General features: G+C 46.6%; 1 protein-coding gene across 2 annotated transcripts in view; it reads right to left on the minus strand.

The window, feature by feature from the left end:
* Positions 1-464: 464 nt before the first annotated feature.
* The window catches only part of LOC147612202 (BTB/POZ domain-containing protein At4g08455-like), an 87,638-nt gene continuing 66,129 nt past the window's right edge, over positions 465-21,973 (minus strand). The window contains exons 2-3 of one of the 2 annotated variants that reach the window (XM_086784092.1): positions 792-1,224; positions 465-661 (exon numbers count right to left, since the gene is read on the minus strand). In XM_086784092.1, the coding sequence (XP_086640218.1) occupies positions 588-661; positions 792-1,224 (507 nt within the window). In that variant the 3' untranslated portion in view covers positions 465-587. Of the gene's footprint in view, positions 1,225-21,973 lie in introns of both variants that reach the window. The other variant, XM_086784093.1, reaches the window with a different exon arrangement.

Consider the following 21,973-nt stretch of genomic DNA (forward strand, 5'->3'; position numbering starts at 1 on the left):
TTTAGTGCGGTATGTCATTAACTCAATAAAATCTTCATTCTACAAGCTGCACATTGAGTGTGAGTGAGAGATAGTGCACTTTCTCCCAAAGAACCAAGAAGCCCTTTCTTTCTGCATTATGTTGAGGTCATTTGTGATGTATTTAAGTCATGTGCCATTAATTTCAGTGAACTTCAATTACCAAATCAAAAAACAGTTGACTATTGCCATGATACTGATGACACAATATATTCCTTCATACAGAAAGACCTGTGAGTATTTGTCTTACAAGAACTCGAAACAATGAAACCCTACTAAGCTAACAATGAATTTAAATATCATAATCTCAATACAAAGATATTAACTAAATTAAGAGTAGCTCTTACCTTATCTCTGAGGAGCATTACATGCTAAGGTACCTGGTCATTTTTAGTAAAAACATACATTTTTTACTTGCATGTTTTGGTTTGTGGTGAACCAAATCAAAGGAGAATTTAAATTACTTAAAGAATATTTCTTATTCAAACATTACTTTTCTATCCTTTGTCGCATGACCACAGGTCAAATACTAGTTAGGTTTAAAAACCCAATTTTCACAGCTTGTTTTCTTAATGGTTGAGTTTTAAGTGACAGTAGATTGGTCTGTCCTTACTGCTAAAAATGTAACACCATTGACTCATTCCTGCATAAATATATCAAAAGGCAGTTATAGCTTGCAGCTAGCACTATTAATCCACCACTCCTGTTGCAGAGGTGCTCATGTTTTTATAAAAGCAGACAAATGAATCAAGCTCTTGACTGTTTGAAGTTACCTTTCTTGGCAAGGTAGGCCTCAAATATTTCCACAACTAGCCTGGCATCTCGGTTTACAAGCTCCCGATACTCATCCTTTGCAGGAAGCTCGTCAATGTTTTCTAAAATGGTGTTGAGGGCAGCTTCCTTCAAAGTTTTAGCCTCATGCTGGCAAGCATACTCATAGCTGAACAAAGCATTATCACTATTGACCTTCGAGGTCATGAAGCGCTCACACACTGACTTCAGATGCTTGACATTGTACTTCTCCGCCAAAGCCAACAGATCAAATGCACAATCCTCCAAAGATTCGGTGTAAATCTCAGCTGTATATAGGTATTGTATAAACAATCTCAAAACTTCATATGAAAAGTCTGTGATTTTGATCATACCACTCCTGCTTTCTTCCATTTCACTCTCCAACATAGCCTTAAAAACTGAAGATCGGCTAGCCTGCACACACACACACACACACCCAAACCCCCAAAACAAGAACAAAAAGTTATGGCCTTTCTCCAAGCAAATGTTCAACCAAAAAGTCCATGCATCCGCACAGATTTATAACATGCCCAGTATACACATCAAAAGAACAGCAAGCTTCAACAGTATACAAGCCTCCCAAAAGCTTGATATGTAGTTAGGTAAAGTTGAAAAATCAAGCCTTCCTCTCTGTATATTTTAAGTTTTGTGCTTTTCAGAGTGTTTTGAAGAATTACACTTCTATTCATGTTAGTTTGACAAGTCAAATAAGGTACTCACATTCAAGCTAAAATATAAATAGTAACAAAAACACTACAAACTTGTATGTGAGTGATTCAAATTGTTCCTTCACAAATACGAAGATAGATTTTCTGTCAATGAGTAATTGGTAGCCCCACGCCATCACGTGACTACTTGACCTCTTGTGTCTGTAAGTGACCCCAAGGTCACTTACATAGTAATAACCCGGCTATTATCGGACCTTGCTTAATTTAATAGCTTTCTTGCTTTATTTATAAGCTTTTAGCCCTAGGCTATTAATTTATAAGCTTTTAGCCAATCTAGACCTCTTTTCAACAGTAGGACCATACAGGCCAGGTGGCGCAAGTATTCAAGAATACGAGCAGCAGCCGGTGATGATGGTGTTGATGATCTACTCACACACTTCTACAATCTTCATGATGACGATGAAGAAGATGACCTTCAAGCTTTGATGATAGCTACCACCCTTCAATCCTGATGTTACACAAGGGTTCATGCTTCTTTTATACCTTGGGGAAGCCTTGCTTTTTGCCAAAAAGCTTATCCAAGCTTTTGCTTTTGCTTTTTTTAAGTAAAATATTACTCAACTTTAATCAAAAGTTCTTGTTTTGCTTTTCTAGCTTCATGGCCTTGCTTTTTGGCCTTGGAGCTACTTTTTGGAAGAGCAGCTTTTAGATTTTTAGTCCAGCTCAGTCTCCTCTTGCCAATGATATCCCTCACTTGCGGTCAACTCAATTTGACTTTTTGCTTTTTCTTGCTTTTTGACGAAGATTGGTGCTTTTTCTTGAGCAAACCTTATGGTTCCTGTCCCCATGCTTTCTTCAACCCATCTAGTGTCCCGGCATGTGTTCCATCATGTGAAGAGAGCTAGGAGGGCCAAATAGTTACATTCCCTCCCTCTTATAATACAATTGTCCTCAATTGCAGAATACAAGGGACATGGCTAGAGCCCTCACAGGAGTTAGGGACGAAGATGGCTTTCTATAGAGACCATCTTCTTCGCACCACTGAGGATGGCTTTATACTTAGACCGAGCTACATGGATACCCATTTGTCTCATGGATTGAGGTGCGCCATTGGGCAGATCCGCACCTCTTCAAACAGTTAGAGATAGAGACAGGTAGATTTAGAGGCATACCTCCAGGGGACAGGATATGTCAGATTTGTTGGATAGAGCCAGAGACGGAGGAGCACCACATCTGTCGCTGCACAGCATATTATGAGATTCGAGGGCGCTACCATTGCCTTTTCAGAGAGGGATTTGGACCACTGGCTAGAGTCATGGACTATTGTGATCAGCGATGTTTGGGTTTTTATCTCCTGGAGATCTGTAGGCTCAAAGAGTCCATTATGAGGAGCGGGACGCCCGACTGGCAGGGAGTCCACACAGAGACAGATTACTGACTTCTTTAGAGGGACTACCCGGGAGGAGACACAGCCGACAGCCCAACAATGGGCACCCCGTGGGACTCTAGTTGAGAGAGCTATCTAGTTGGGCAGATCTAGACGCCCGAGGGTTCGCGGATCCTTGCATCAGAGACGGTGCCTACACCGGAGGATTCAGAGCATCATTGCGAGGCATCGGGCTCGTCCGACCATGCATCTCACTATGGCAGATATCCAGGCCATCCGGCAGAGACCCGTGCTAGAGCTCCTAGGATGATTACCACTCCAACCATATACTGTTGTACTCACTGTCACTTTTGTACTCCCCCATATTCATGTATTCATGTATCCATGTACTCATGTACCCCATTTTGACTAGTAGCATTAGCTTCCCACTCTCCCTAGTTGCTGCTTCCGGATGCTCCCTACTGATGTATTGTAGGGCTAGATACTTACCTTCAGTCCTTTCTTTTCTTTTCCAGATAGTGTATCAGATGTCACATGGTGGTAACTTTGGTCTCATAGGTCACTTTGGCCTTTTGAAGACGTTAATATAACATTTCATTTCATTTCATCTCTCTCTCTCTCTCTCTCTCTCTCTCTCTCTCTCTCTATTTCCTGCACATCTTTTCGTCGTGAATGATTGCTGAATTCTGAGTATCAAGGCCTTCTTCAAGTGTCAGAAAAACCAGAAAAAAAAATCACACTTATGTAGTTGGTTTCTAGACTCCGGTGGACCATCCCTTTGACTGTCCTTTTGGTGTGACTCCTATCCCTCGACGGACGGTTGGTTTTCAGTCTCCGTAAGTCTCCCACACGCGTAGTGGATGGTCAGATTGCGCTCCGGAAAGGAAGTGCATTCTCTTGCTATGGCGAGCTACAACAAAGAGAGAGCACGATAAACTTGGGAACAAAGTGCACCAAGCAATCCTTCGAGGGCGGCGGACATGAGTGTACAGGAGATGTTCTAGCAGATGATGCAAGCAATTGCAGAACAGGGAACCAAATTGGAAGAGCAGAAGGCACAGATCTTGGCCTTGGAAGAGCACACCCGTTTTCCAACCCCTCTTTCTCCGTCTCCTCCTCCCTCTCCTTCCGTTTCCCTGATCCCAACAGCAAACCCTCTACCGAATGACCCTTTTGAGAGGTTACGACCGCAACTGAGTTCGATGCTCGAGTTGCAGATGCGAGCAATGGAGAGTCGATGCGGCAGCATCCCATGCTGCTTGCTACTGCACAAGAAGACGCCAGGCAACGTGAGGAACACGAAAGATACCTTGCGGCTTTGGACGCAAGAATGACACCCACGGCTTCCTCAAATCATTTTCTTGAGAAAATGAACTTCAGTGAGTATAATGGTAAACTCAACCCCACAACTCTTTATTCCTGATTGCATCAGTTTGAAGCTTATTTTGCCGCACTTAGAAAAAATGATACTCACAGAGTGATCTTGGCTAGTTGATACTTGGAAGTTGAGGCCATTCCTTGGTAGACCGAGTGGGCTCATGCCCATACCAAACTAGGTGTGCCAGCTTATAATTGGAACGAGTTTGTCATCGACCTTAAACGACGGTTTCTACCACCCCATTACCTTGAGCAACTTGAACATGAGTTTAGCAGTTCACGTCAAAACGCGCAACCAGTCCTTCAATTTGCCAATAAAATTTTAAACTTACGTTCGCAGTTGGACTTATCTGACAAGGAAAAGAAAGGGCAGTTCCTTTATGGCCTAGACACGCAAATCCAGTGGAAGGTGAGTATGTTTAGGCCAGCCACCTTCGAGGATGCACTCTCGCTTGCACAAAGTGCTGAAATGAAGCACAATGGCGGAAAGCCCAAGGCTTCCTAGCCTGCCACTCCCAAGGCAAACTCCTCGAGAGGAAAAGGCTAGAACCAGACAACGTCTTCCCCAGTACAGAGCACGAGAGCCTCCGGCTTCAAGAGCTCGACCAATGCGCCCAAGCTTACTCCAGACCAAAAAGCTCAGGCCGGCAAGACCGGTGGCAAATTGAGTGCTGAGAAGACAGCTGAGTACAAGGAGGGTAGGTGTTTCTTTTGTCATACGAAAGGACACACTTCGAGGGAGACTACCACTTCACAGACAACCATCGCAACCTCTGAAACCGATCCCGTCAAGTGGGAAAGACTCCGTTGGACACCCACACGCTTAATAGCACAACTTTAAATCCACAAATTTGAAATGGACAACTTAATACAACTTGAAATTGAAATGAAATGAAATGGAAAGATGGACACCAGCACTGGGGCCGAAACGGGCCGACCCCCCCCTCAATATATGATATATTAATTGGGAGTATTTAATGAATACAATGCTCCATGGGTTCCAAGAACCAGATAATGTCCATGTACATATGAAAACAGTACCAAACAAATAGGCTCGAAGTCGAAATTCGATGTAGATGCTCGAAGCAGAGTGACCACTAGCGTGGTCCAGTCTCTACGGCCCTGTGCTTTCACTGGACTCCGCGGAGAGCGCCTCACTGGTGTTCCGAGACCACGCACAAACAGGCGCTCTCGTACTAACGCCTGGCTCTCCCGATCTCAGCACCTTTGGACCGTGGTTCTCCAATAGAGCTTGGACAACCCGGCACCGAACGGGTGTTGGCCGAGCGGGATGAATCCCTTATCAGATTTAAACATAAAATACTTTACTTAAATCTGAAATTCACTTACTTGTAGATGGCTGAGGAAGTCCAATACCCATGTGTACAGTCACATAAAAGAGACACCGAGAAGAAGCCACTTGAAGAAAGAAAACACCGCCTATGGACAGGAAGTGCAACCTTGTTGGGATGGCACAGCCGCCTTGTAGATAAACTTAGTGTAGCCACCAGGACAAGTACCGCCACAAAGACCACAGCCGCCTGCTGTGAGAGAAGGAGTACCCACTTGCAAGGGAGGAGAGGCCTGGCTGCAGCGTGGAGAGAAGACTGCATGGAGGAGTAGCCGGCTGTATCCTTCTGTTGATGGTAGCTGCTGTGCAGAGGAGGAAAAGGAGAAGGCGCAAAACCCTCTAGAGTGTATGCGCAGCCTGAGAAGGAGGAAGAGATGTTTAGTTGCAGCCTGTTTTGGCCGCCTGTAGAGGTTCACGCAGCTTGCAGGGAAGATGCCCTGAAGGAGCTCACACACAGTCGCCTGCAGTGTTACCAGGCGAAGAGAAGGCAGCCTGCTGGGTGTGCACTTTAGTTACGCTGTGCAGCCCACCTGTAGGAGGGAAGTGATGTAGGCGCCTGCTGTAGCCAGGGCAACCTGCTGGAAAACAGGCGCAGCCCACCTGCAGCAGATACAGCCGCCTGAATTGGAGGAAAAACTGAAGTGCCGTATGCTCTGCAGTCGCCTAGGTTGCCATGGAGAGGGGCAGCCTAAAAGATGAAACGTACCCCTGAAGCGAAGGAGTTGATTGCTTGATCATCCGTGTGTAGAGATAGACGTGGTGCTTCCTTTTGTAAATATTAAAGTGAAGTCAACAAAAAGTGTTGGCTGGCTCCCCACGTTTGCATGTGGGTGGCCAGATCCAAGAGGGTGTGGGTAGGTGACCATGCCCATCCCCACACTCACTTAAGTGGGGCTCCCCACCTTGGCCCCTAAGTGGGTGCCCACTTTTAAGTGGGTGTGAACCTGTAACCTTATAAATTAAAAGGTTAGAAATAAAGTATTAAAACAACATGTGCGATATACTTACCACCTGTTCACATGCACTAAAACTTGTCAGAATACAGAGCAGACTTCACGACTCACTGGCCGGCGTCCCCGCTCAGTAAGTAACACGTCAAGCAGGCAAACACACAAATACATGTCATGCGAAAACAGTTTCAAACATGCAAATCATGTGTGCATGTGCAAATAGTAACATGGACATATCTCCCGTTCATGGAACAAGTACAAAATATCTGTCGGCACAAAACTGGCATGACATAAAAAAACATAAAAACCTGGTCTTCCTATGGAGTGACAGTCCCATAGGTAAGACACAGTTCCAGGCACGAGTCTCCCTATGGTGTGACAGTCCCATAGGCAAAACACGGCACGAATACTGGCTCTTCCATGGCGTGACAATCCCATGGGTCGAGCACAGTCCAGGTCATACACGGGTGGCACCAGTCTGGCTCCCGTCCATACGACACCATCCTGCTAACACACGGGTGGCACCAGTCTGGCTCCCGTCCATGTCAGCAAAATACTGGCCTCTTCACACGAGACACCGGCCTGGCCTCAAGTGAACGAGACGCAAAAACTGGAGATGGACCAAATGGTCGGCCAATTGGTGACATCCCCCCGGGCTTCTAAAGAGTTGACCTCAACTGAAAAGCCTCAAGATATGCCTGCAACAATTGCGGATAATCTGAAAAATAATCCTCATTTACCCATTTGGCATCAATAGGCAAATAATTCTTAAACTTCACAAGGTATCTCCTGGAAAGCTTTCCTGCAGGTAGCTTTCTCTCCTTGTGAAAAACAATCTGTTGGAGGATCTCCTCAAGCTCTTCAATCTCTGGCAGATCTTCTGTGACAGGCTCATCAGGATCTGGCCCCACATATTTCCGAAATAGACTCACATGAAAAGCATTTTGAATCTTCCAATGACTAGGTAGAGCAAGCCTCTAGGACACTTCATTGATCTTCTGAATCACTTTGAAGGGTCCATAATAGCGAGGAGAAAGCTTAGGATATGATCCTTCTCGTCCTGGCCTCTTCCGAAGCCTAGCCTTCTCAAATTTCAGCAATACCCAATCACCTTCTTTGACTTCCATGTCCCTTCTATGCTTGTCAGCAGCCATTTTATGCTTATCCTGAGATCTTGCAATGGCTGTCCGCACCTGACCAAAGGCAACATCCAAGTCACGAACATATTCATCAGCTGCAAAAATCTCATCCTTAGTACGAGGGATGGGTGGTAATACCACTCTGTCATAGATAATCTCAAACGGAGCCTTTCCCGTGGAAGCATGGATCGTATTGTTGTAGGCAAACTCAACAAGTGGAAGATACTTCTCCCATGCACTCTTTTGATCTGCCACATAACACTTCAATAAATCCAACACGGCTGAATTTGCAGCTTCACTTTGGCCATCCGTTTGGGGATGATAAGCTGATGAAAACTCAAGTTTAGTTCCCATATTATCAAACAAAGCCCTCCAAAATAGGCTTGTAGTCCTGGGATCTCTATCCCCAACAATGGATTTAGGCATACCATGATGCTTAAAAATATTAGCAAGAAAAAGCTTTACCATATGATCAGCTTTAATGGTTTTCTTGACAGGCAAGAAATGAGCTTGCTTGCTAAACCTGTCCACAATAGTCCAAATTGCATCATTCCCATGCTGGGATCTAGGCAAATCCATAATAAAATCCATTGTGATACTTTCCCAAGGTTGCGAGGGAATAGGGAATGGCTGAAGCAAACCTGAAGGCTTTTGCCTATCAAATTTCACCTTTTGGCAAGTGATACATGCACGCACATAAGCCTCAATGTCTTTACGCATGCTCGGCCAAAAGAAATACCTCTGAATCATGCGAGTAGTAGGCATAATACCTCTATGACCAGCATAAGGTGGAGCGTGACATTCGTCCATAACCTTTGGACGCAAATCCTTTACCACACATAGGCAATTATCCTTCATTAGATAACCCTCGTTGATAACATAAGAGGCATGTGAATGACCAGCCATCAAATCAGTCCATATATGGCAAAAATCAGCATCCAAATGATACAAATCTCTCATAGCAGATAAATCTCCATGAGAGGCCACTGAGACTGCAGCAACATAAGGCCTCCTAGATAGTGCATCGGCCACCACATTTTTCTTTCCTGGAGTATGCACAATCTGAAAATGAAACATGGAAAGAAAGTTTGCCATTCTCATCTGTTTCTCTGAAAGCTTTGTTTGAGATAGAAAGTATCTCAAGCTTTGATGATCTATCTTGACGACAAATTCAGCCCCAAGAAGATAATGTTTCCATATCTTTAAGGCATGAATTACAGCCAAGAGCTCTTTCTCATAGATATCCATATGAAGCTCAGCATCATGCAAACGACGGCTCTCGTATGCAACTGCATGCCCTTCTTGATTTAGGACAGCTCCTATGCAATCACTACAAGCATCACATTCAACCACGAATGACTTGTGCAAGTCAGGAACAATCAATACTCGACCACATATAATAGCATGCTTGAGCTGCAAGAAAGCATCCTGTTCCTTTGAAGTCCATTTGAAAGCAGTTTTCTTCTTCGTGAGATCATGTAGAGGAGTGGCAATCATAGCAAAATGCCTTATGAAACGCCTGTAGTACGAACATAATCCCAGAAAACTACGTACTTGATGTACGTTTTGCAATTCGGGCCAATTGCGAATGGTGTCTATCTTTGCAGGATCCATTGTAACTCCATCTTTGGATACAATATGACCCAGATAATGAATCTCTGAAAGGAAAAACTCACTTTTCTTGGCATTGACGAAAAGTTTATGCTTCCGCAACTCTTCGAACACTGTGATCAAATGAGTTCTGTGTTCCTGCTCATTCTTGGAGAAAACCAAGATATCATCAAAGAAGACTCCTGTGAACTTGCGATGGGGTCGGAATATCCTATCCATCATTCGATTAAAAGTAGCAGGAGCATTAATAAGACCAAAAGGCATTACCAAAAATTCATATAATCCGAAGGCTGTCCTGAATGCAGTCTTATGGACATCTTGTGGCACAACGCGTATCTGGTGATAACCACTCTTCAAATCAAGTCTGCTAAAGCAAGCTGAGCCATCAAGCTTATCCAAGATATCATCAATACGCGGAATTGGGAATCTGTTCTTGATGGTAAGCTTGTTCAAAGCTCTATAGTCCACACACATACGGAATGATCCGTCCTTCTTTTGAACAAGAAGCACAGGAGAGCAGTAAGGTGAGGAACTGGGCTGAACCAAATCTTTCTCTAAAAGCTCGTTTACCTGCTTCATGATTTCTTCTTGTTGTGCAACACTCACTTGGTATGCGGGTTTGTTAGGTGGAGAACTACCTGGCACAAGATCTATGCGGTGATCTTCGGGCCTTTGGGGAGGTAATTCACCTAGCAACGAGTCAGCAAAACAGTCGTTGAATGCATTAAGAAAATTCAGCCTATCATTAGACACAGCATCCACATTTTGATGATTTGGCACAAAACTATCACGCACAAAAACCAAGTACGCTGAAAGACTCTTTTTCATTGCTTTATTAATTTGGATGTGTGATACAAGTGGGATGGAATCCCCTTCTTTGCCAGCATCAATAAAATGCATGCGGCCTTTATGCATAAAAGAAATCATATTGGACTTGTAGTCTTTGCGGGGCTCAAGCCTATGATGCCACGGCTTGCCCAACAATACATCACATCCATTCAGTGTAGCAACTTTACCAATAAATGCAGCTTCGGCTTCAATCTGAGGTCCCATGTTTTCAACCTCAATACCCAATGCAGCTGCCATTTGCATAGAGATGAAATTGTCAGTTGCACAGTCATCAAACATGAATAGTGCGGGCTGATCCTTGATTTGCCCCCAAGCCTTGCAAACCATTCGCTCTTTTGCATCATGACTTGTATTTCCTTGCACATCAGGAACTGCATGTACATTAGCCTTGGTGTGCTGTCCTCGTGCTTTGGTTTGCGATCTGGGCATTGTCGAAACATGTGGTCTTTGCTACCACAAGAAAAGCATTTTCCATCCTTAGCATATTGCTCTCTTTGCTCCGGGGTTAAGCCGAATTTGTTCTTCCTTGGGCCCTATTCTTTAGATGTGTTATTTTCAGCTTTACCACCCTTGTAGGACTAACAGAAGTTCTTTTTAGGTGGCTGTCCACCCTTTTGCTGATTTGGGACATCCTTGTCCTTCCCCTTGGAAGCTCCTTGATCCTATTTAATCTTGAGCACCAATTGCTCCGTAGCAAGAGCAGAAGCTGTGAGTTGTTGCAACGTATGTTTCGGGTGCAATTCAATGCCCGATCGATATGCTGGTTGCAGTCCAGAACGAAACTTCCTCTTTCTTTCATCCTCAGTAATTTGCATAAAGGGAGTCACTTCCAGCAACACTTTCCAGAATTTGTTAACATACTGTTGCACGCTTTCATTGTCTCTTTGCTCCAACCTGTCCCACTTTTGAGTGAGAGTTTGCTCTGCATTGGGTGGCAAGAACTGAGCATAAAATCTATCCTTGAATTCCTTCCAAGTAGAAATGGGATCCTTGGTGATCTTTTCAGTGATCCACCAATGAGCAGCAGTCCCTTTCAAAAACATGCTAGCATGGCGCACCTTTGACTTTTCTGTGAAATCCTCATCGCTAAAAGCAATGTCGAACTGTGCCACAAATGCTAACACCTTAGAAGCATCATGTTCACCATGAAAAGCATCAAATTTAACAGATTTGTCACCTACTTTGAATTCCTTGAGCTTCCTGGCATGAGGCTCATGGTCTTCTCTTTTTCTTTTCCCCTTATCCAACGGCGCAGCCCTATCTGCATGGGCTCCATGGGCCGTCATAGAAGTTTCATGGGACACGGTGGTATGTGCTCCACGAACTCGAAACTCAGATGCATGTGACTTACCTGCATATGACAATGTCTCTCCACCATGAGACAACTCAGAAGGCAAAATTTTTCTGGAAGCAGACCTGTCACCATGAGATACATGTCTTACATGCATGTGACTTTCATGCCCTCCATGAGCACTGGCATACATATATCTGTCAGGCTTTTTGCCTTGTGGAGAGGATGCATGTCGAGAGGTGACTGTCACCTCTTCTTTTTGCATAAAAGATTTCAGCCTTTGGGATGCGGGATCTCCATGCTTCAAACGAGGTGGATTTCTGAATTTTGATATCACCTTTGCGGAGGAGGTAGGCAAGTGCCAACTCCCTTGGTTTCTTGCCCACTTCACGAGCCATTGATTCAAAAGTTACATCTACCATAGCATCAGCCTTCCTGGCTTCAATAGCACTTTGTAGATGGGGATCTTCATGCAAAAACTTTAACTCTTGCTCTTGAGCCTGCAAAAGTTTTCTCATATGTTCCATTTCAGCCCTCATAGCATCAAGCTCTTGTTCAAGCATAACTGTCTTTCTTGGAGACAGTTGACCCTTTGATTCACTATCAACAACCCTTTCAAGGGGCTTGTGCCTACCACGCAGGGCATCAGACCCACAAGAGGCACTAGATGGACCCCTCGAATTTGGCACTTCCAAAAGGTTGCCTTGGCTGTCCATTGTGTTTTAAGTTTGCTAAAAGCGGGATGTCCAGTACACAGGTTCGTTTCCCCACTAGGAAGAAGGAAACAACCGTGCTCTGATACCAATGAAACCGATCCCGTCAAGTGGGAAAGACTCCGTTGGACACCCACACGCTTAATAGCACAACTTTAAATCCACAAATTTGAAATGGACAACTTAATACAACTTGAAATTGAAATGAAATGAAATGGAAAGATGGACACCAGCACTGGGGCCGGAACGGGCCGACCCCCCCCCTCAATATATGATATATTAATTGGGAGTATTTAATGAATACAATGCTCCATGGGTTCCAAGAACCAGATAATGTCCATGTACATATAAAAACAGTACCAAACAAATAGGCTCGAAGTCGAAATTCGATGTAGATGCTCGAAGCAGAGTGACCACTAGCGTGGTCTAGTCTCTACGGTCCTATGCTTTCACTCGACTCCGCGGAGAGCGCCTCACTGGTGTTCCGAGACCACGCACAAACAGGCGCTCTCGTACTAACGCCTGGCTCTCCCGATCTCAGCACCTTTGGACCGTGGTTCTCCAATAGAGCTTGGACAACCCGGCACCGAACGGGTGTTGGCCGAGCGGGATAAATCCCTTATCAGATTTAAACATAAAATACTTTACTAAAATCTGAAATTCACTTACTTGTAGATGGCTGAGGAAGTCCAATACCCATGTGTACAGTCACATAAAAGAGACACCGAGAAGAAGCCACTTGAAGAAAGAAAACACCGCCTATGGACAGGAAGTGCAACCTTGTTGGGATGGCACAGCCGCCTTGTAGATAAACTTAGTGTAGCCACCAGGACAAGTACCACCGCAAAGACCACAGCCGCCTGCTGTGAGAGAAGGAGTACCCACTTGCAAGGGAGGAGAGGCCTGGCTGCAGCGTGGAGAGAAGACTGCATGGAGGAGCAGCCGGCTGTATCCTTCTGTTGATGGTAGCTGCTGTGCAGAGGAGGAAAAGGAGAAGGCGCAAAACCCTCTAGAGTGTATGCGCAGCCTGAGAAGGAGGAAGAGATGTTTAGTTGCAGCCTGTTTTGGCCGCCTGTAGAGGTTCACGCAGCTTGCAGGGAAGATGCCCTGAAGGAGCTCACACATAGTCGCCTGCAGTGTTACCGGGCGAAGAGAAGGCAGCCTGCTGGGTGTGCACTTTAGTTACGCTGTGCAGCCCACCTGTAGGAGAGGAAGTGATGTAGGCGCCTGCTGTAGCAAGGGCAACCTGCTGGAAAACAGGCGCAGCCCACCTGCAGCAAATACAGCCGCCTGAATTGGAGGAAAAACTGAAGTGCCGTATGCTCTGCAGTCGCCTAGGTTGCCATGGAGAGGGGCAGCCTAAAAGATGAAACGTACCCCTGAAGCGAAGGAGTTGATTGCTTGATCATCCGTGTGTAGAGATAGACGTGGTGCTTCCTTTTGTAAATATTAAAGTGAAGTCAACAAAAAGTGTTGGCTGGCTCCCCACGTTTGCATGTGGGTGGCCAGATCCAAGAGGGTGTGGGTAGGTGACCATGCCCATCCCCACACTCACTTAAGTGGGGCTCCCCACCTTGGCCCCTAAGTGGGTGCCCACTTTTAAGTGGGTGTGAACCTGTAACCTTATAAATTAAAAGGTTAGAAATAAAGTATTAAAACAACATGTGCGATATACTTACCACCTGTTCACATGCACTAAAACTCGTCAGAATACAGAGCAGACTTCACGACTCACTGGCCGGCGTCCCCGCTCAGTAAGTAACACGTCAAGCAGGCAAACACACAAATACATGTCATGCGAAAACAGTTTCAAACATGCAAATCATGTGTGCATGTGCAAATAGTAACATGGACATATCTCCCGTTCATGGAACAAGTACAAAATATCTGTCGGCACAAAACTGGCATGACATAAAAAAACATAAAAACCTGGTCTTCCTATGGAGTGACAGTCCCATAGGTAAGACACAGTTCCAAGCACGAGTCTCCCTATGGTGTGACAGTCCCATAGGCAAAACACGGCACGAATACTGGCTCTTCCATGGCGTGACAATCCCATGGGTCGAGCACAGTCCAGGTCATACACGGGTGGCACCAGTCTGGCTCCCGTCCATACGACACCATCCTGCTAACACACGGGTGGCACCAGTCTGGCTCCCGTCCATGTCAGCAAAATACTGGCCTCTTCACACGAGACACCGGCCTGGCCTCAAGTGAACGAGACGCAAAAACTAGAGATGGACCAAATGGTCGGCCAATTGGTGACAACCTCGACGGCATGGTGAGCCCAACTGCCACACAGACCCCAGCGGTTGTCCCTAGTTCTTGGGATCCCAGTGCTTCGGTTGGTGCAATCGTTGGCCGGGAGCTCGAAGATAAGCAAAAGGGCACCCAAGACCAAGAGTATGAGCGCAACGAATTACTCAAGACCTTTGGCTACATAGGTGGGCAGAGAGTCGTCGTCTTGTTTGACACTAGTAGCTCAAAGGATATGGTCATGGAACAAGCCGCTCGGCGAGCCCGTTTCGTCATGAGTTAAGTGGACAAGAAAGTTGAGAGTTTTAGCATGGGCATGACGACAAGCATCAAGTTTGAAGCTCAAGGTGCTAAATTAGTCATTCACAGCATAGAGTTTGCGCGAGATTGTATGGTTTTCCTCTTGTAGGAAAAGCTCCAACCAAGGTGAAAGTGCAGGTGAAGATTCCATCTTTATTTTCTGATTTACATCATTCTAATAAAGCAAATACACCATTCATGGTGGGGTGTCACAAAATTTCTCATTGCTTCTGTTTTCTACTGTTCATGTGTGGCATATGGAGCCTGACATGACACACATGTATGGCTTGTGGAGCCTGACATGGTGTGTTTGTATGGCATATGGAGCCTTACATGACAGTACATGTATGGCTCATGGAGCCTGACATGATGTGATTTCCCGGGACTAGCTATCCTAGTGATTATCTGTATTTATGTTTTGGGAAGATTCCGAAAGGATCATAAAGCCCTAAACACTTTACTTGATACAACTGAGTGGATGGGTGTTTCTTCCAGTGTAGCTGCACTCATGTATTCATGACTTTGATTTTACATTTGGATTATTTGTCTTGTTTGCCAAGACAATGCCTAAGATTACATGTGTTGTCCATGGGGCCGAGGACACCTCGGCACCTTGTGGGACGTGTATGTGCACACCTGTTTGGGACTGACACGTGGTCTACATGTGTTTTACAGGTGATAAGTGTCCCTAAAATCCCAATTTACAGGTTTATGATTTCAAATACTAATATTATTGGTGCAGGTCCACACTCACTTATAAGTGACCGGACAACTTATGAGTTGTACACACTGGGCAGGACTATTTTAATACACACCGCGGTCAAGAGACGGACACTAAACATGATTTGGGCAATCTGCTTGTAGGCGCCGCATCCTGGACCTAAAAAGCACACACCTGAGTTATTATTAAAGGACAAGCTCTATTCTGGAGGAGAACTCGAGTTTGGGCTCATGCACATGCTTTCCTAGTGCATGGAGAGCTGGTCAACCAGACCTGGAGCTTTCTACCACCATCCACCGCGTCGGATATCAACCAAGTGGAAGGAGGGAACTGGTCGACTACTTCTAGAGGTGTTTCTGGTGCTGGCCGGCTGCGAACAGCCCTGAAAAAGCTGCTAGTCAAGGCATCCGGTGCACCAAAAAGCTGGTCGATTTGTGTGGGAAACTTCCCTGGGGCTACTAAGAGCTGGCGACTACTGAAAACAGCCCCTCAAGGCTGGTCGATTTGCTCTGTGAGCCAAACACGTGGAGTTACAGGGCTGTCTCGGGCTGATGTGGGAATGTTGTGGGTTGTCCATGGTTCTCCTGCATGTGCTCTAAGCCGAGAAAGCTCTCTCTTGTTCTAAGGATGAACATCAAATTCAGCATATATTTTGCTTTTGTTTTCATCTTGTACTGGAAGAATTAGGTGCTAGCCAGTGGAGAATCCTTGGGCACCCGCAAGGTTGTATCTGAAGCAAACTCCGTTTTGGTAATCTAACCATAAAGGGAGGGGGGGGGGGGGGAGTCAGCCCATCTTCTCACCCCTAGTGTGGTGTATCGTGCAGAGTTGTTGATTTCTCTCTCTTATCTGGCATGTACGTGTTTGATCAGTTTTCATGATCGATAAGATTTCCGTGTTACAACTGTCCTTACGTTACATTGGTATCAGACCTTTGCTTTCTACAAAGCTTATGCCATATATGATGTTGGATATGGTTGAAAGGAGTCGTTCCGTGAAAGAAGGTTGGGATTCTAAGGTAGCCCTCGTCTTACTGTAACTCGCGGTGCCCGGGGGACCAGGGCCTTTTACACACTTGTTGATACCATCAATGCATATTAAAACATTTAAACATGGCCAAAGCCTTAACACATATCCATCATCACTTTGCATAAAACATCAAAGCTGGACAAAACATCCACAAATGCTGAAAATGGAGCTTGCACGTGTGACACCACATAGAGGCCGGAATGGGCCGACCCCCCCCCCCTTGGAGTATTTTATTACCCAAGGAGAATAATATCATGTACAAGATTTGAGGGCCTTACTCTCCCCACGGGAGACGCCGGATTATCCATATGCAAATGCCATAACACAGCCCAACACGAGGCAACCAAGCCGGAACATAAGCTGTAGAAATGCCGAGCCAACAACATAATCCATATACCTTCGTGTGGGTACTGATTCTTCCCCAAAAACCACGGGTCTTCATGCAATAGAGTGTTAGAAGTCATCTCCTATCTATATTTATACACCAGGGCCTCTGTTGTGGGTGTGCCCGCCCTGTATAAGGTGTTTTATCATTTTTCCTCACTCCCCGTATTTTTCCCTATTTTTTTCCATTTTTTCTAGTGGTGGGGAGGGATGCCAGAGGTTGGCAGGAGCACTCCAGGGCTGGCCGACTGTCCCAACAGCAGTCCTGTGGCTGGCCGATGCGTAGGCTTCTGGACTGCTGGCCGACTGCATTCACACAGTCGTGGGCATCTTTTTTGCTGGCCGACTGCATTCACACAGTCGTGGGCATCTTTTGTGCTGGCCAACTGCTCTCCCAGGGACATACAAATAGGCCCCTTGCCCCCACCACTTCCTCATTCAGTTTTCTCGGGATCTTGTGTATAGAGAAGAGTTTACACACCTATCTCTCTATGTTTCTTGTGCTGTTTATTTTCTGCAGTCTACTTGCTCTTGTCTACCCAAGTTTGGTTATCATTTCCGCTGCATATTCTGACATGGTATCAGAGCCCTAGGCTCGAGATAGATCTTGGGAGTTTTTCTGAGCAAGAGGGGGAGCGTTAGGCTGCTGATTGGTGGACTGTTTTGGGCTGTACGGGAAGAGAAGGTGCAAGAGGAAGGCGGGCTAAGGTGCTGGACAGCCACTTGCAGGTTTTCAGATTTTTTTTCCCACCCACCCACCCTTTCAGGTTACTCTCCGCGATGGCAGATTTACTAGAGATGGCTGAGAAGCACGTGAAGATTCCGACTCTCCCCACGTTCCCAGTGGATCGTCAGTTGGATGGGTCCAATTACGGCATCTGGAAGGTCATGATGGAGTCGGTGCTGGAGTCATATGACCTTGCTGATTTTATCATCATCGGGGTTCCACGGCCGGAAGCTGAGGAAGGGGAGTTACTGTCGACAAGGAAGGACCAAGAGGCACAGGCACACATGTGGGATCGTGTCAATGCCAGGGTCCGGTCGTTTTATTTTCCTCAATTGCACACCAGAAGTGATCAATCATGTGAAGCACATGACGCTGGCGAAAGGCATACGGGGGCACTTGGCTTCTTTGTATAACAGGGTATCACCCATGAAGCGGATCTCCTTGGAAGTGCAGATGCGGGTTATGAACCCTGCAAAGTCTTCGACGATGCGGAAACACATTAACAAGCTGCAGGCCCTTCAGCAGGAAGTCCTACAAGCTGGGAAAGAGATATCATCTGAAGACATGGCCATCACTTTGCTGCCCCACTTGCCTGCTCAGTATTCTGCTTTCTATTCCTCGTTGATTACGAGTGGCAGGCTCAACACCATTACCTGGGAGGAGCTTGTGCCAATGGGCTTGGACCAGGAGGAACGTTTCACAAACCCTCCCCATAGCGGAGGTTCGGAGGCCTTAACTGGCCAACGGTCGAAAGGCCGGAATAACAACAAGGGCAAAGGGAAGGCTTCACCGGAGAAGTCTTCTGAGAAAAAGCCTGATCCAGAACGAGAGAAGCTGAAGGCCGAAAGATCTTGTAATGATTGTGGCGAGAAAGCCCACTACTGGAGGAAGGGCCCTAAGCGGACAGGGAAGAGTGCTGATTCCTCAGCCTCAGCTGCAAAGACTCCAGCATTTGTGCACTTAGAGATGGTGGACTCCGATGCTTCATCATCTTCGAGCGAGGAGGCAGTTAGCTTCACCGTGAAGGATACCCGGGAATGGATTCTCGACAGTGGTGCTTCCAGGCACATGACTCCATACCGTGACTTTTTTCAGGATCTGAAATGGCAGTCAGGTCGCATCTTTATTGGCGACAACTCCACTATTCCGAAACATAGTGAGGGCCGGATGGAGATTATTCCCGACGGCAAGGGGGGCAAGCATGCTTCCCGTGTTCTTTATGTCCATGCTCTGGGTTTTCATCTTCTGTCAGTGCATGAGGTATGCAAGACTGGCTTTCGGGTGGAATTTGAGGAGCATTCAGCTGCTCTAAGGGACCGTGAGACTGGCCAGGTTGTTTGGGAAGGCGGTGTGGAGAATGGTATCTACAAGCTCTCTGCACTCTCCTCATTGACAAGTTCTCACGTCGGAGATTTGTGGCACTTTCGTTTTGGCCACATAAATGTGGATGCATTGAGGTGAGCTTTCCGGGACCAGATGGTGGTTGGCTTGCCAGATGTTGGTAGTAGGCAAGGGCGTTGCAGTTCTTGCATACGTGGTAAGCAGCACAGGGAATCCTTTCCGAAGCAGGCTTCCAAGCGGGCTTCAAAACCATTGGAGTTGATTCACACTGACTTGTGTGGACCTCAACAGATACCATCTTTGGGAGGATCTCTCTACTTTATCCTGCTTGTTGATGATTGTACCAGATTCACGTGGGTCTACTTTCTTTCCCAGATGGACCAAGCTTTTGCACGGTTCAAGGATTGGCACGTGATGGTGGAGAAAGAGTCTGGATTTCAGGTTAAGACTCTTAGGGCTGATAAAGGAGGTGAATTCTCCTCGACTGTATTTCTCAGATTTTGTGCAGATTATGGCATCAAAAGGGAATTGGCCAATACTGGATCACCTTCGGAGAATGGAGTTGTTGAACGCAAGAACAGGACTATGGTGGAGATGGCGAGGACCATGCTAGAGCATCGTGATCTTCCTCGTCCACTTTGGGGTGAGGCTATGGCAACGACTGTCCATACCATTAACCGATCTCCGACGACTTCAGTACCCCACATGACTCCATTTGAGGTATACTTTGGCAGGAAACCTGATGTCTCGCACTTCCGTGTCTTTGGGAGTGACGCATATGTACATATTCCGAAGAAGCAGAGGGGGAAGCTTGACTCCAAGTCCCGCAAGCTGGTATTTGTGGGGTATAACTCTCTTTCCAAAGGATACAGGTTGTATGATCCAGATAGGAACGAGATTGTTGTCAGCCGGGATGTGGTCTTTGACAAGCATGTTCCAGCATCCACTGTCGAGGAGCCGCCACTTCTTGGAGATCCAGAGGAGTCTGATGATGATTCCCAGACTATCATTCCAGTTGATCCACGTCAGTCATCACAGGAGGTTGAGCCCGCAGCTGGAGTAGAGCCCCCGCGACCACAGGAGGCTCCACGATTTGTTCGAGTACCTAGGTGGTTGTTAGACACCCTTCGGGAGTCAGGTGTCACCGAGCTACCCTCCGAGTGGACCACAGAAGACGGCCCTCGAAGATCACATCGAGTCCGAGATAAAAGCAACACAGCGGAGCTTCTTCAGGTGCACTATGCTTTGATGTCTCGTATCATGCGGGATAAAGAGCCCACTTCCGTAAAGGAAGCCCTTTCACAGGATACTTGGAGGAAAGCCATGCAGGTGGAACTTGATGCCATCAAGAAGAACCACACTTGGAAGTTGGTACCGAGGCCGTCGAAGCGGTCAATCATTGGTGTCAAATGGATCTTTAAGACCAAATATGCGTCTAATGGGTCGGTGGACAAACACAAAGCCAGGCTTGTGGCTAAAGGTTATGCTCAACGGCCAGGCATCGACTACGAGGATACCTTTGCACCGACAGCGCGGATGTCCACGATTCGGACCGTTCTTGCCCTTGCTTCTTCTCAGACATGGCCCGTGTATCAAATGGATGTAAAATCTGCGTTCAATAATGGTGACCTGCAGGAGGAGGTGTACGTTGAGCAGCCTCCAGGCTTTATTGTTCCAGGATCTGAAGGGATGGTTTACAGGTTACGTAAGGCCTTGTATGGTCTTAAGCAGGCTCCCAGGGCTTGGAATCAGAAGATTGATTCCTTCTTTATTCGGACTGGATTTCAAAGATCGGTTGCAGATCCGAACCTGTATCTCTTTCGGGAACGCGGCATGGTCACGCTTATCATCCTTTATGTGGATGATCTCATTCTCACCAGCGGTCATGTGGAGCACATTGGAGTGACGAAGGCTGCCTTGTCAAAGGAGTTTGAGATGACCGATTTAGGCTTACTCCACTTCTTCTTGGGATTGGAGATCTGGCAGACCCAGAGGGGGTTTTTCGTCTCTCAGCAGCGGTATGTTCATGAGTTGCTTGAGGCCTTTGGGATGGAGAACTGCAAGCCTATTACCTCGCCGATGGACCCGAACACAAAGTTAACCGTTACTGATCCTTGTGAGCCAGTTGATGCCTCGCAGTACCGGAAATTGGTTGGTTCATTGATCTGGTTGCTAAACACCAGATTGGACTTGAGCTTCTCCGTGGGGCTGTTGAGCTCTTTTATGCAGACGCCATTGAAGTCTCATTAGGACGCAGGATTGCGGATCTTGCGGTATCTGCAGAGTACGAAGAATCTGGGACTCTTTTACACAGGAGGGAATGGAGTCAAGCTCCAAGGTTGGAGTGACTCAGATTGGGGAGGAGATCCAGACATGAGGAGATCTACTTCAGGATACAGTTTTACCCTCGGCTCAGGAGCAGTTTCTTGGAGCAGCAAGAGGCACCCAACTATTGCCCTTTCTTCGACAGAGGCAGAGTATCGGACTGCTTGTGGTGCTGCTTGTGAGGTTGTATGGCTACGGAGGCTGCTAGGCGAGATTGGGTTTCCACAGAGGGAGCCCACAGTCATCCTGTGCGATAACCAGAGTTGTATAGCTACCGCTCGGAACCCGGTTTTCCATGCCCGGACCAAGCATATAGAGATACAGTATCACTTTGTACGTGAGAAGATCTTGGCTGGTGACATCTTGCTACTTTATTGTTCGACGGAGGACAATGCGGCGGACCTCTTCACGAAGTCTCTACCTCACGCTACGCTCAGGCGGCACTCCAGCTCCCTTGAGTTGGTTTCACAGCCAAGAGCTGAGAGGGGGTGTTAGAAGTCATCTCCTGTCTATATTTATACACCAGGGCCTCTGTTGTGGGTGTGCCCGCCCTGTATAAGGTGTTTTATCATTTTTCCTCACTCCCCGTATTTTTCCCTATTTTTTTCCATTTTTTCTAGTGGTGGGGAGGGATGCCAGAGGTTGGCAGGAGCACTCCAGGGCTGGCCGACTGTCCCAACAGCAGTCCTGTGGCTGGCCGACTGCACACAGATGATGCGTAGGCTTCTGGACTGCTGGCCGACT

Source organism: Cibotium barometz, chromosome 46, assembly GCF_041138505.1.
Source record: "Cibotium barometz isolate CiBa-2024 chromosome 46, ASM4113850v1, whole genome shotgun sequence".
Classification (NCBI taxonomy): domain Eukaryota; kingdom Viridiplantae; phylum Streptophyta; class Polypodiopsida; order Cyatheales; family Cibotiaceae; genus Cibotium; species Cibotium barometz.